This window comes from Adiantum capillus-veneris, chromosome 3, assembly GCF_014529385.1.
Source record: "Adiantum capillus-veneris isolate H3 chromosome 3, ASM1452938v2, whole genome shotgun sequence".
NCBI classification, from domain to species: Eukaryota; Viridiplantae; Streptophyta; class Polypodiopsida; order Polypodiales; family Pteridaceae; genus Adiantum; species Adiantum capillus-veneris.
In genome coordinates, this window is record NC_140933.1 from 114,006,793 (window position 1) to 114,020,661 (window position 13,869).

A 13,869-nucleotide genomic window follows, 5' to 3' on the forward strand; every position below is an offset into this window, starting at 1 on the left:
ATCCCTTCTAATAAAGGTGATTCTCTATTATGGCATAGTTTTTTGCTTCTCTCTCGATTGAGTGTTGTCTGGATTGGCTCATGTTAGCTGGCAAGACTCCTGTTTCAAGGTAATCCACAATGTATTCACGACATTTATGACAGTTTGTTGCCTCTTTTCAGTGGTGGAAACTCGAATGTAAATTCCAATGAGGCAAATGTACAGACTATGGGGTTTTTTGAAAATGCTACTAACTAGCCTATTTCTGATGCAGATGTACATGATGTACTTGATGTGGAAAGAACTGAGAATGATCAGGTTAGAGGTATGCCAAAATGGCCGGTGCATACTTTGCGTGATAGTAAATTGGATGCACCTTTGTCTAGTCGTACTCGTTCAAGCTCTCGCCATGCATCTTATGCATTAGATTGTTATACTTTGGTTGTTTCTAGGTTATGTGATGTAGAGGAACCTCTGTCTTTTAATGAAGCACATAATTTAGAAAATTGGATGGCTACCATGCAATCAGAATATGATGCACTTATACAAAATGACACATGGACTTTATGTGATTTGCCTCCTGGCAAAAGGCCATTGGTATGAAGTGGGTTTACAAGTTGAAATGCAAGCTGAATGGTGAGATTGATAACTATAAGGCTGTACTTGTTGCAAATGGCTATGCACATCAGAAAGACATAGATTATGAAGATACTTTTTCTCCCACTTTTTGTATGAATATAGGGTGCATTTTCTATGTGCATGGGCAACTTATTTTGGATGGGACATACATCAATCAGACATTGTTACTGCTTTCTTAAATGGTGACATATTTGAGGAAGTTTATGTAGCACAGCCTCGCGGTTTTGTCAAGAAAGGAAAAGAGGATAAAGTGTGCAAATGTGAGAAAGCTTTGTACAACTTGGAGAAAATGAAGAAGCTCAAGGCACGCAATAGAGAGTATGTATTGCTTAGTGTGCAAATGTAAGAAAGCTTTGTATGGGTTGAAGCAGTCTCCTCGTGCTTGGTATGAGAAAGCTGGCACTCATTCGATTAAACAAGGCTTTCATAACAGTCCAACGAAAAGCACTTTGTATGTAAAGCGTGAGGGTGATGTACTTCTCATTGTTGTTCTATATGTGGATGATTTGTTGATCACTGGCCCAAATGAGACACACATTGCTAAATTTAAGGTTGATTTGAATGCTAGTTTCAAGATGAAAGATTTGGTGTTGTTGCATCATTACTTAGGCGTACAGTTTAAGCAATGTGATGGTGGTATTGCCTTGTGTCAAACACGGTACACAGAGACATTGCTATGTAAATTTGGACTTCAGGATTGCAAGCCTATTGCCACTCCCATGGAGATAGGTTTGACTTCATCATGTTGGTGATCTTGCCGATGTCACTCTTTTCCAAACTATTGTTGGATGCCTTATTTATGTATGCAATACAAGGCCAGATATTCAATTTGCAGTCTCATAGGTCAACATATTTATGCATAGCCTAGGGTATAAGCATTGACAAGTTGTCAAGAGGATATTTCAATACTTGAGGGGCACTTTATATCTTGGTTTGTTTTATCCTAAGGAGGGATCATTATCGCCAGATTTACATGCCTTTTTAGACTCGGATTGGGCTGGTTGTTATGACACATAAGTGTCCATTAGTGGTTTTTGTTTCATGCTCGGCAGTTAATGCGTATCATGGTTGAGCAAGAAGCAACCTACTATGAACACTACCAGTTGTGAGGTTGAGTATAGGAAAATCTTCACAGCTACGATTGAATGTGTATGGCTCAGACGCCTTATGGTTGATTTGAGTGTTGGACATGACAGTGCTAGCATCATCTACACTGACAGTGAGAGCGCATTGGCAGTTGTGAGGAACCCAATTTTTCATGCTCGCACAAAGCACATTGAGGTGAATTATCACTATGTCAGGGAGATACCCTCAATAGGAGAGATCAACTTGGCTTATGTGCCAACATAAGGACAAACTTGCAGATATTTTCACAAAGGCCTTGTCTCGTGAGGATTTAGAAGCTTTCTAAAAGCTTTGGGCTTACTCCCCTTTGTGGATTGATCATGTCCTCAGGGCATGGCCCTTCCCTATACTCTATGTGCCAGCTCTAGTTCACCGCATCACTCCCAGGGGGGGATTTGTTACCGTACATATGTGGTAGTGATGTGTGTGAACACACTTAGGACCGTCGGGGCATTTTTTCCCTTGATAGAAGGTTTTCCCCCCCGTGCGTTGTATATACACCCATCACTCTAGGGCTAACTTACCTTTCCTTTGCACATTAAGCAACACATACTCTATGTGTTGCATGCCTTGAGCTTCTTCGTCTTCTCCAAGCTGTGTGTGTTTCCTTGCAAACCTATTTTCAACATTCATTACATATACAAGTTTTCCTCCACATTCGATTTCATCTATTCCATTATATTCTGCCATAGCAATTTGAATCTTCGAGTATCCATCCAAATACTATTAAAATCATTGTATTCAAACACACATTTTTCTTTGCTTTCTCATATGGCATTGTTCCTTGAACGTGGTAATAGGGTAGAGGAGCCAGTAAGTGGTTGGGCTCCAAAACCGAGTCAGAGTACCCCCAATAATAATACAACATTTTTTGTGGTATAGAGACACGACTAGATGCATTGTTGGCTAGGCTGAGCTGACATGCATTCAACTTATTGGTCAGATCATGCGTTCGATTCTTAGGCACGGGCATCTACCTTTAGGTGCGCATCCAGCCTTCGCTTTTGGTGCTTGTTTTTTTTACGTAGCGAGAAGAAGATGGGTGTTGTGCTCTCTGCACAATGCATCGTTTGCTGAACTGCTTCATTTGTGCATCATCTTCGTCTCCAACTTTTGAGTCCATTTCAGCGCTCAAAATTATCCACTAGAGTTCATGATTGAAGCACTCGAATCTTGTCCTCTCTATGCTGGCACTTCTACCCTATTCACCAAATTGTTTGGGTATCTCTTCATTTAATAAGAGCCTCACTTCTCCAACATTGTGAGGTCTAGGAAGTCCAAAGGCTCTAATCTTATTTTATCTTGAATTCTTAAACCAAATGCTTGAGATGGCTGTATATCCTTTCCTACACTTGTATCACGTACCTCATGGTTTTTGTGACGGATCAACCAATGATTTCATATCTTTCAACAAAGCTTGAGGAACAAATTTTTACAGTTTTATATTTTCTTGTAGATTGAGAAACCCTAAGATATCTCATTTATTCATCATCTCATTTAAAAATGTCACCCTTTCTTCAACATTTGACATATCAATGCCTAAAATGCTAGTGACATAATCCCTAGCTAGTTTCATTCTTTTTTTCCTTTGTCCAAAAGACTATATTAAATTGTGAATTCGTTTCATTGTTTAATTCTTACTCTCAATCCGATGGGTGTTTCTCTAAGAGTCTTCACATGTTTATTTAATTGTGAAAGTTTTGCTACTTCTGCTTCAAGTTCATTTATTCTTGATTCATTGACACATTGTGTATGCTTAAGATGAGACATATATGGGGGATGTTGGTTTTGTACATGAGTGATATTTGAACAATAACCCAATAAACCTTGAGTGCCATCCCCAACAAATCTAATCAAATCATGTACAAACTGAAATGTTGGATACCTTCCCGTCAATGGATCTATTGGGCAAATGCTTCCATTTATCCAAAGATCAGTGTGTTTCTTTCCTTCGTCGCAAAGTCTATTAGCTTCTTCAACATCTCTAAGAGCTCTTTTGCTTACACTCCTTTGTAGTTGCATACTCTTGGCTTAGCTTGATATTCATATGGAAGTTATGGTTCAAGGTGTCAATTGGAGAAGACATGAGAAGACAATATGGTAGAGCTTTGAGAGAGATAATAAAGAGTATAGATGAAGGTATGAGGAAGATCAATGATGAGGCAATTTTGAGCAAGCGAAAAACTCCAAAGAAAAAAAGGAAGAAGATGGAGAAAGCTATAAGAGGAAGAAGAGAAAAGAGGGGGAATTGATATTCAAAAGGTGAGTTGCCACAAAAACAATGGAGCTCTTAATGAACAAATTTTTTTTCACACAAATTACAAGAAAAATGAATCTTACTTCATTTGTAAAGATATACTTAAGGCTACGCGTTAAATGCAGCTGAAACTCCTCATTCTAATCTCAACAGCTATATTTGGAGCCGTTTTGACCACAAGACCTTTGCTAAATTAAACTTAGTCACTTTCTTACACGACCCTTTTTTTGCTCCTCTTTTGGCCCTAATGCAGCTATAGCCATGCAACCTTTGAAAGCTATGGTCATAGAGATCTACGTGGAGTCACTTTCTTACACAACCCTTTTTTGCTCCTCTTTGGCTCTAATGCAGCTGTAGCCATGCAACCTTTGAAAGCTATGGTCATAGAGATCTGCCACGCAACCTTTGAAAGCTACAATAATAGAGATATGATAGGTCATACTCTGGTAGAAGTTTGTGAAATTGATCTTGATTGAGGCATTTCTTCATGTCACTACTCATGTATTAGAACTTTTGATGGCATTCAGCTAGCACAATACCCAATTCATCCGCGGAGATACTCTCGCCTCACCATCACTCCATGGTTTGCATTTGGTAGCAACAAATCATGGAGCCGTTGAGGTTCCAGTCTCCATGCACGCCTTGTATCTCTTGTGAGATTTGGCAAAAGTGATGTACATGCTAGCATGAACTTGACTGTGTGAACCAGCTATATGGGAGCAGAGCAATAGACAAAGAGGGACAACTCAGAGGAAATGTGCTTCAAGGGCACGATTTGGGTAGAGGAAAAGGTGCAATGCAGGGAGCTAATGATAGCGGGCGAAGCTCATGGTAAGGGTATGACGTTCTAGACTTATCGTCAAGAGCATCATGGAGTCTGGACCCGAGATAGAGGGGAATTACAAGAGCCTATTCCGGGAGGCACTGTGGCCTGCAACAGCTCTATGAGGCAACATAAGAGAACCGAGTGTGGCGAACATGACAAAGGAGTAGCACACACATGCAGAAACATGAACGAGACACGAGGAAGGTGATAAAGGAGTTCACGGACTGGAAGAGTTGAATGCACATAGGGGTGTTCAACATCAAAAGCATGAGGGAGACGAAGGAGATGGGCAGCGGGCTATGATGTAGGGTTGGACCCATCAAAAGTTGTGGAGGCTCCTGGAATGTGGTGTTGGGGGCATCATAGGGATGTGGCAGCAGGTGTTGACAAGCTGAGTAGGAGCTGTGGACCAGTAGGGCAAGGCGGGTGCAGAGGTGTGGGGGGACAATGTGGAGCTCGAGGATGACAACACCAAGGGCGATGCATGGCTAGACAAAACCAAAGAGCAACAAGTAAGCTTTGGCAAGGTTGGTAGAATAGATGGACACCGGGCAGACTTTGGTGCAGACGGTAGATTAGGTCGTGGACTGCCGGGGGGCGAGGTCATTGGCAATGGACACACACACACACACACACACACACACACACACACACACACACACATATATATAGATAGATAGATAGATAGATAGAGAGAGAGAGAGAGAGAGAGAGAGAGAGAGAGAGAGAGAGAGAGAGAGAGAGAGAGAGAGAGAGAGAGAGAGAGAGAGAGAGAGAGGATGTTAGGGGAGGGAGCGGGAAAGAGGAAGAGAGAGAAAGAGAGTGAAATGTGGGGAGAGAGAGAAAGATCAAAAGCTTGAATTCAAGATCACTGTGGCTTCTCCATATCTCTCGACTCTCGAGCTTATGGAGATCATGGTCACGGTGCTTCATCATTTTTTTGAGAGCTTTCTTGCCACAATGAGCGCTCACTAACTTATTTGCCAATAAAAAAAGTATGCATTTTAAAAAATTAACCTCTCCTTTTTCATTAGCAAAAAGGAGAGGCATCCCATGGCAGTAAGTGACATGGGGGGCACGTGGGGGTGGGTAAGGGGATGAACGATGGAGGAGGGAGGGCACACATCCCGAGGTGGACATGCCCCCCCCAAAAAATGGTGGCTCCGGTGAGGAGCCCGGATTGGAACCCACGATCTCATGCCCCAACACCTTTTGAGGCTTGGGCTAACCACGTCGCCCATCCGCGTACATGTGAAATAATTGCCATTTTACATGGTGTTATAAACGATAAACCTGGGCTGGCCTAGAACTAAACCTGAACAGACCCCATGTCCGGGTTTAGTTCTTGGCTAGGTTTAGTTTTAACAAGTCCGGGTTTATTTTTAACAAGCCATCTACGGCACATATCACCTCGACGACCGCGGTGGAGTTCCCATACATTGATCCCCTCAACCCCCCTCTTAAATGCACCGTGTCACTTAGTCATGAGGGGGGCATCACTAAGGGCGGGTTCAGACGGATACGCCGACAAAAGCTTCAATTTTCAGACACTGCCAGGGCTTTGTTCACAAGAGGTGGAGGGCAACTCACCAACATCCAAAAAGCTGCAACGTGATGGTTTGACGTTGGCCTCTCTCGCCGTCGATAAAGGTTCGAACTCTCATCTTTGAGATCCACATTGAAAAGTGGGCGAAAGAGTCTAGTTTTCGGGGGGGGTGGGGGTCGCCCGATTTTTTGTGGGTCTGGAGAAGCGTAATTTTTTTTTCGCCCAATGTCCACATGACGCGTGGAACCACGCAACCTTCCACCGGGCGTGTGAACCCAACCTAAGGCCTCACTGGCCAAAAACGATACTTTTAGATGGACTCTTGAAATTAAATACATTTTTGTTATGTTTTGGTTTGGTGCCAAAAGGCGGCTCACCATCGTTTAGTATATAGAGATTCAACACTTAAGGGTTGGTGTGCTGGACGTGTTTGTTAAAGCCTTTGGAAGTTGGAGGACATTTTTCTTAAGACTTTGATTGTCTGGCTATGTATATGGAGGTTTCAATGAAAGGTTCATCTCATAGGTCCAAGGGCGTGGGGTGAAGTGGCGAGCAACGTGGGAACTGCCTTTCTGGATCATCATTTTGAAAAAGGGGGCAAATTTTTGAAAGTGGGTCATAATTTTTGATGGGAAATGCTGGAAGTATCTGCTGAGAGTAGGGTGTGAGGTCTCTCTCTCCGCCTGTGTGCGCCGCGCCTCTCTCTCTCTCTCTCTCTCTCTCAAACTAGTTTCTTTCACCCAAGGTCCACCCACATAGTGGCTCCCCCCTCCTCCTCTTCTTCAAACCCTCTACAGTGTGTGTGTGTGTGTGTGTGTGTGTGTGCGTATTTTAACAAATTGTTAAGAACCCATGACCGTCGAGCACTCTCGAGCGTGCAATTGTGCGTGTTTGCGGGCACTGTGAGGTTTAAGGAGCTTCTTTCTTCTCCATTTCCAGATCCGGGCTCCCTATCTCCCGGTAAGCATCCACGCAGCTCTTCAAGAGGTTCGTTTCAATCAAGCAATGGTGAATGACTGTGCATATTGTAATTTACGGTAATTTCTGTTTTGAAATTCTCAAATCTTTAGTAAAGCAATATTCAGATCTCTGCGTCTTAGATGTTCTGAAGACTGTGTGTATGCTTGTGGCCGTGTATGCATGTATAGTTCCTTGTACGTACAGCTTCAAGCTCCCCAAAACCCATTTAGGGTGCAGCATTACAAATTCTGCAAGTGATTTTAAGTAAAAGCGCATGCATGCATAGTGTCTCCAACCCTAGCAATCTGATACTATCGATCCTTTACTGCATAAGTATCGATCTGTGATGGGCCTTCTTCTATTTCATTACTGCATACCTTCTGTTTAATTAGAAGCAACCACTTAATCTCAATTTCTATCTGCGTGAAATTTGATTTTGTATCAAAAAGGCATCTTTCAAAGATTCCATTCCGCACCTCTTTAGCATCCTTGCCTTGTTCATTCAGAGTTTCTGGGTAACCACACGAGTGCAGTTAGCCGAGCTGAAACAAAGATCAATGAAAACCTGGCATGCTCACTGATCAGGGATTAAAGCTCAGTGAGCTTGATCATTATTCAAAGCACAAATTTTCAGTATGCAGAAATGGATCTTCACATGCCACAGTTCAATTCGTTGTACAGAAAATTGTGGGCTGTTTAGAAGTGCCTTTAACTTACCACTTTGCAGGTTATGCAGGGATATAGTGATGAGGTTTAGAGTATCCGGTCGAGTTTAAGCTGCTCGTGAAGAATCTCAAGATTCATTTACTCTGTTGCTGAGAATCAATAGCTAGGACTACGTCCAAGATACACACTGATTGACATATCTTTGAGGGCATGGAAAATGGAAGCTCTTCTGCTCAAGATGTTGGGGATGGTGTTCAAGGAAATGGACCCGCTGTTTTACTTGACAGTGTGACCAATCTGGTATCTCTTGATGAAGAGCCTGACAAGAAGGATTCAGAAGTTTTGACAGCACAGGTAAAAGAGTTGTCCAATCATGAGTATCCTGTATCAGAGGTTCCCCTTGATTCATCTTCGCAATCTTCTCAAGAGAACCCTAAGAATTCTTCAGAGCCTGTAAATGAGGACCAAGAGCATGAAGGCCTTGCATCAAGTCAAGAGAAAGAAGGAAAGGTACCTTGTCTAAAAAAGCATCCACACAGTGCTAACCATGGAAAGACGGACACAAAGGTACTTATTTGCTGGGCACGTTCAATTTGTATAGTCCTTTCAATAATCTGTGTGGCTTTAGTGCATAGCTTGCATGATTTTTTTCTCACACAGGCTTTACCAGTATCTTTGAAGAAGAAAACGGAGCGGTCAGTGAATGCTGGGGCGGTTTCTAGTCCTGGAGCTTCAGAGTCAGCATCTAGTGTTTCTCGAGTTAGGACTCTACATGCGAATGTGAAGGCTGCAGGATCCGTGAATAAAACCATTTCAAAGGAGAAAGGGTTGGAAAGCTCTTTGGATGCCAAAGCAACAAACACAATCTCATCAGTGAGGCAGCCGCGCAGTGGTGTAAGAAGCTCACACTCAAATTTCACCGTTCCACAGCCATTTGCTCTTGCAACAGATAAAAGGGCTTCCTTGGGAGGTCACAGCTCAGAAGTCCAGCCTCTTGGAAGATCAAAGAGCTTCCAGGTTTGTAACTTAAGTACATATCTTGTAACAGGATGGTCATCCATTGCTTCCTTGTATGTCCTTTAGCAAACAAGCTAATTCTGTTTGCAGGCCTCTAGGAAAGACGAGAAGAAGCACTTGTCTGACAAAATTGAGAGTCCAAGGTAAGCCATGCCATTGCTCTCAGTGATTTTGTTTGCAGTTACAATGATCAAACAGACGATTGTTTTGCCTGAAGTGGCATTTTTATGTTGTGCCACAAGTGCATGCCACGGTAGTAATGTGTAGTAAAAAACGCTGCCAATCTTCACATGTCATTTTTCAATCAAGTTGATCTCAAACTTTCAAAGCTAAAATCTGTCTATTTAACTGCATGGCTACTGTTTCGGTTATGGCCATGGTTTTGGATACGGTTATGGTTCTACTCATGGTTCTGGTTACGGTGATGATTTTCTTATGGTCATGGTAGGGAAGTGCTCGGGAGAGCATGTTTCTTGTGGGTCAGCTGTTGTCCATCGAGAATCGGGTCATTTTGTTCTTCATTGTTAGATGATTAGATCAGGGCTCGGTTAGCCTTGGTACAACAGGTAGGCAGCTGGAATCCACGTACTTCAAAGAGGAGAGGGTACTCTGTACATGAGGTTTGGCCATGCTTGTCGTTTAGACTACAGAGGAGGCAACTGCTTTGGCATATTTGGTGAGAAGCTGTTAAGATTCTTTTCCCGCTACTCTTTCCTAGAGGATAATTGTCTCTAATGGTGGTTGTGCCTTTTTCTAAGGTTCAAGTCCAGTCTGATTAAGTGGGATCTTATAATTGGGCTGCAAAATTGCTCCAGTCAGATTGAGCTTCCCGAATCAAAGTCCATCAAGCATATTGCCAGATTGTAATTAGCCAAAGGCCACTTTAGTGCAGCTTAAATGTGCTATTTGGGTAAAAGGAGTCTTCAAGGATGCTTAAGAAAGTAGAATTTTCGAGTCTTTAGGTGTTGAACTGTGTAGGTCAAATCACCCTGCACGGGCCAATGTGTTGCCAATCCAGTTAGCTTATGAAGTTTATATTGGGGTCAATGTACACTTCGGTGCCCCATATGCTTGTTCTTTACAGCTGGTAGCAAACAATCTTGTATGTGAAAAGCAGCTCACAGCTGGATACCCAACGCACTTTTTAATCCTAGACAAAGTTGCACATGCCTAACAATGCTACAATGCTGACTAGCTGTCATTGTTACTTGCTAAATTGCTCTAGTGTATGGAGAAAGAAAGATTTTAATCCAGTGCCTTCAAAAGAAGGGCAAGGGGGCCACTCCTAAGGTCCATATTACTGGGCATTTAATAGCCAAATATACTTTTTGTTTAAGGTTTCTGTACTATTGAAGTGAATAAACGGGTCTCCATTTCAAGTGGAGTTTGTGTTTTGCTTGGGGCTAATCAGAAATCTTCACTCAACATGTAATTGCAGGCATATTGAAGGCCTTAGTATTGAGAAGGCGCAAGCGCTGCAGCTTAAGGCAGGGGCAAACTTTAGCTTCAATAGTGATGTACGGGCAGAGAGGAGGAAAGAGGTACAGAAGTTGAACTCCAATCTAGCTCTATCCAAAACACACATTAGGTTCACCTCAAGATCTGAGAGAGTGGCCGTCAAATCCGTCACGTATTCTAATCATTTTTTAAGTGCTGATTGGAGGATGTTTGATGAGCTGTGTGTCTACATATCCGACATTGCCAGATTTGTAGCCAGGAAGGGTAGTGTTTGTTAGAGGAATCGCTGTTGACATACTCGAATCTTGACTTTTCAGTTCAACTCAAAACTGGAGGAGAGGCTTACGGCAAAAGAGGTGGCAAGTAAACAAGCTCAGGCAAAGACAAAGGTATGACTCAGTAACAGTATGCTAAACCACTTCGCATTTGGATAAGTTTCTTTCTGTGAAGGATTTAATTTCACGAGTTCTTTGTCCTGAGTGCATGCGGTACTAAAAGAAATTGTATTTGCTCTGAAATTATTTAGTGATTAAATTTGTGATGTAGCCATGCTTAGATCTACTATTTCTGGTTTAACTATAGTATGTCTGAGTTTTATAATTATTCTGTCTGAACAAAACATTTATTTTGAAAAAGTCTACTTGTGTACCAACCTGCATTTTGGAGGTGTGTGTGCACTGATGTGCTTTGATGCGGTATGCGGAAGTCTGTTATAATTTAGGCCACTTGATGCACAACTCATGTAGGAGGAAATTGATGCTGAAATAAAGGAGCTTCGCAAGAGCCTTTCTTTCAAAGCTACTCCAATGCCATCATTTTATCAAGAAACACCACCGCCAAAGCTGGAGATCAAGAAGGTGAGAGGAAGAATTAAATCAGTAGGAGCGTGTTTTTGGCAAAGCTATTACGTCTTATATAAGTCGCAAGGATCAGGGTTCTTCCTCTCAAGAATTTTAGTTCTATTCTGGTATGGTCACTGGCTAATTTTTTTTATATTGTACAGATACCTCCCACACGTCCAAAATCACCAAGGTTGGGTAGGAAATGCAACAACACAGGGGCATCTTGTGATGTCAAGTCAGAAGGCATACCATGTGCCCTTGACAGTGAGCAAAATCTGCTGGATAATGACTCTAATGCTGAGTCTTTGTTGGTGCCAAAGCCTCTGGAGACTAAAAAGAAAAAAGCTCCTCTTATAACCTCTGTTTCAAAAGCAAAGGGGACTATGCCTCCATCGATCAAAACCTCCAAAGTGCTGGAGGATGAAGCGGGTTCTCTGAAAGACCAGTTGACTATTGAGCACACAGTTGATGAGAAAATAGATGAGGGTCTTACCCATGCAAATATGGATGGAATTGTGCTGGGGAAACAAACTGACTCTGCAAGTATGGTCGAGAAACTTGATGTAGGAGAGCATATTGGGACACTGCCAGCTACTGACAGCACCAAAGATCCACAGAAGAAAAAAAGGGATGTCAATCCTTCAACTGATGTCACATCCAGTGGCAGTGTAATGAAGACAAAGCCCACCAACAAAGTCAATGCGCATGCAAACAGCTCATTGAGCAAGGCAGCTCATCAGGAGGTAAAAGAGCAGGGAGCAAACGCGGTGAAAAAGAAGCAAGCCAGCACTTCTGCTCCTAGTGGTGGACCGTCAAAAAATGTGCAAACAGGCAAGGCAGCCATCAAACATGCGACTGCAGTTGGCCAAGAGCTACCACCGGTATCAGCAAATGTGACCGTTGCTTACTGAGATAGCTCAATGTCACAAACCCACATCACCAAGAATTATGAGAAAGCTGACAGAGATATTGGTAGTTTGGTGGTGTTGCTGAAGAGTCCAAGTGAGGCTACATAGTTAGTTATTAAAGAGAGTGCTGTGTTCCTTGTGCGGTTGTTTTTCCAGAGAGTAGTCGCATCTCGAGTCATAAGGCAGAGCTCTTACAGGTCTTCATTCTTTTTCCTTCTAGTAATTCTTTATAATAAATCACCTTGACAATGGTGTATGTTGGAATGGGGTATCAAATTTTTTGATTTTTTTCACTGGCTTGCAGGGAAACAACTCTCATGCTGTGTCCATTTCATTGTTTTGTTATGTGCATTCCTCGCCCGTGCAAAGTTTCGTTGCAATCTGACACTATTTAGTATCTCACAGAAGTAGAGAATTGATATGCTTTTTTTTTCTCCTAACTCTCTCTCTTCCAGTTAACATGCCAACCTTGGCTAGATGTTAATATATGCTGGGAACAATTGAGGTATTCGTTCCTGGCGTTGTGTGTCAGCTGGAGCGAAACACTGGTCCCATGCATTTGACTCAATTTATGCGGGACTCTCTTTCCCTTTCCCCATTCCCTTCTTTTTGGGTCATCATTTTGTAAAGAACATATCTGAAGTCTCAATGTCATCAGTGTATCTGCACATCGGCCTGCTGGGAGTGTGATTGGACTGAATTTGTTAGTGAAAGGTGGCCAATGTTGTCAGGGGCCACCCCTGCATGACGAGAGCACAAAGAAAGTGCCTATGTTCTCTCAGCAAAATCGTCTGTGTGGAGGAAGGCATAAGAGGATAGATGCACCATTTCTCTGTATCCGGAGTCACAAGGGTTCTCATGGTTTGCCCTTGTCTTAATCAAAGGCCATAAAAACATTTGGGACTATAGTATGATTGCCTCTTTATTTATGGTGTAACTTTGCTTCTAGATGACAGCGGCATACTAGGAAGAACGGCTTGAGCCATCATAAATCACCTGTGTGAGAGAGAGAGAGAGAGAGAGAGAGAGAGAGAGAGAGACGCACCAAAGTAGGCTACATTGTTCCAAGTTGGGGTAGGCTTTGGTGTAGAAAGAGCAGAATTGTGTGTGTGAAATGAAATGTTATATTAACGTCTTCAAGAGATTGTGAGACCAAAAAGGTACAACTGATACAATGTCGGAGTATACAAAGTACAAAGAGCTGGAAAAAGTTGAAGCTGAAACAAAATAGGCAGGTGGGGTGGAGTGAGGGTTGATATAATGGGTTAGAGCTGATGGATACACATCACTAGTGATCCAAATGCAAATGAGATACAAATCATTAGAGGTAGGTTGGTCAAGCTCAAATGAGATCCCTCATCGATTGTTGTTGAATCTCATCAGTATCCTCCATGGTCAATACTTTGACTGGTCTTCTCGCAACAGTGACGTGTAGTGTAGCTTTGTCTCTGCTCTAGGCAACATAAATGACATCCTAGTCTTTGTTGGTACCCCTTGAAATCCGCTAGTCTCAATTTGAAGATAATGTGAGGATGTGCGAATTTGCCCAACAGCACACCATATTCCATGAGATAAGTGTGTATTCATGTATGCAAGCCTAGTCACAAGACTGGCCTCCGTGAGTTGGAGAAGATGCTCTCTGTAGA

At 42.5% G+C, this 13,869-nt stretch overlaps 2 protein-coding genes across 4 annotated transcripts; both read left to right on the forward strand.

The window, feature by feature from the left end:
• The first annotated feature begins 4,359 nt into the window (after positions 1 to 4,359).
• On the forward strand, positions 4,360 to 7,388 carry LOC147461516 (uncharacterized). Its single transcript, XM_086505779.1, has 3 exons — positions 4,360 to 4,446; positions 5,243 to 5,428; positions 7,287 to 7,388. The coding sequence occupies exons 1-3, from the start codon at positions 4,360 to 4,362 to the stop codon at positions 7,386 to 7,388; spliced, it is 375 nt and encodes a 124-aa protein (XP_086361905.1).
• LOC147461517 (uncharacterized) lies at positions 7,026 to 13,129 on the forward strand. Of its 3 annotated transcripts, none has more exons than XR_015187606.1 (9): positions 7,026 to 7,332; positions 8,060 to 8,565; positions 8,659 to 9,015; positions 9,106 to 9,158; positions 10,454 to 10,556; positions 10,791 to 10,862; positions 11,220 to 11,330; positions 11,477 to 12,420; positions 12,528 to 13,129. XR_015187606.1 is itself a non-coding variant. In XM_086509050.1 (8 exons), the coding sequence occupies exons 2-8, from the start codon at positions 8,209 to 8,211 to the stop codon at positions 12,224 to 12,226; spliced, it is 1,803 nt and encodes a 600-aa protein (XP_086365176.1). In that variant the 5' UTR covers positions 7,026 to 7,332; positions 8,060 to 8,208; the 3' UTR covers positions 12,227 to 12,516. The 3 variants fall into 3 exon arrangements, 1 of the variants encoding a protein (XP_086365176.1); XR_015187607.1 differs by having other exon boundaries at positions 8,069 to 8,565; XM_086509050.1 differs by lacking the exon at positions 12,528 to 13,129 and having other exon boundaries at positions 11,477 to 12,516.
• Positions 13,130 to 13,869: the final 740 nt, after the last annotated feature.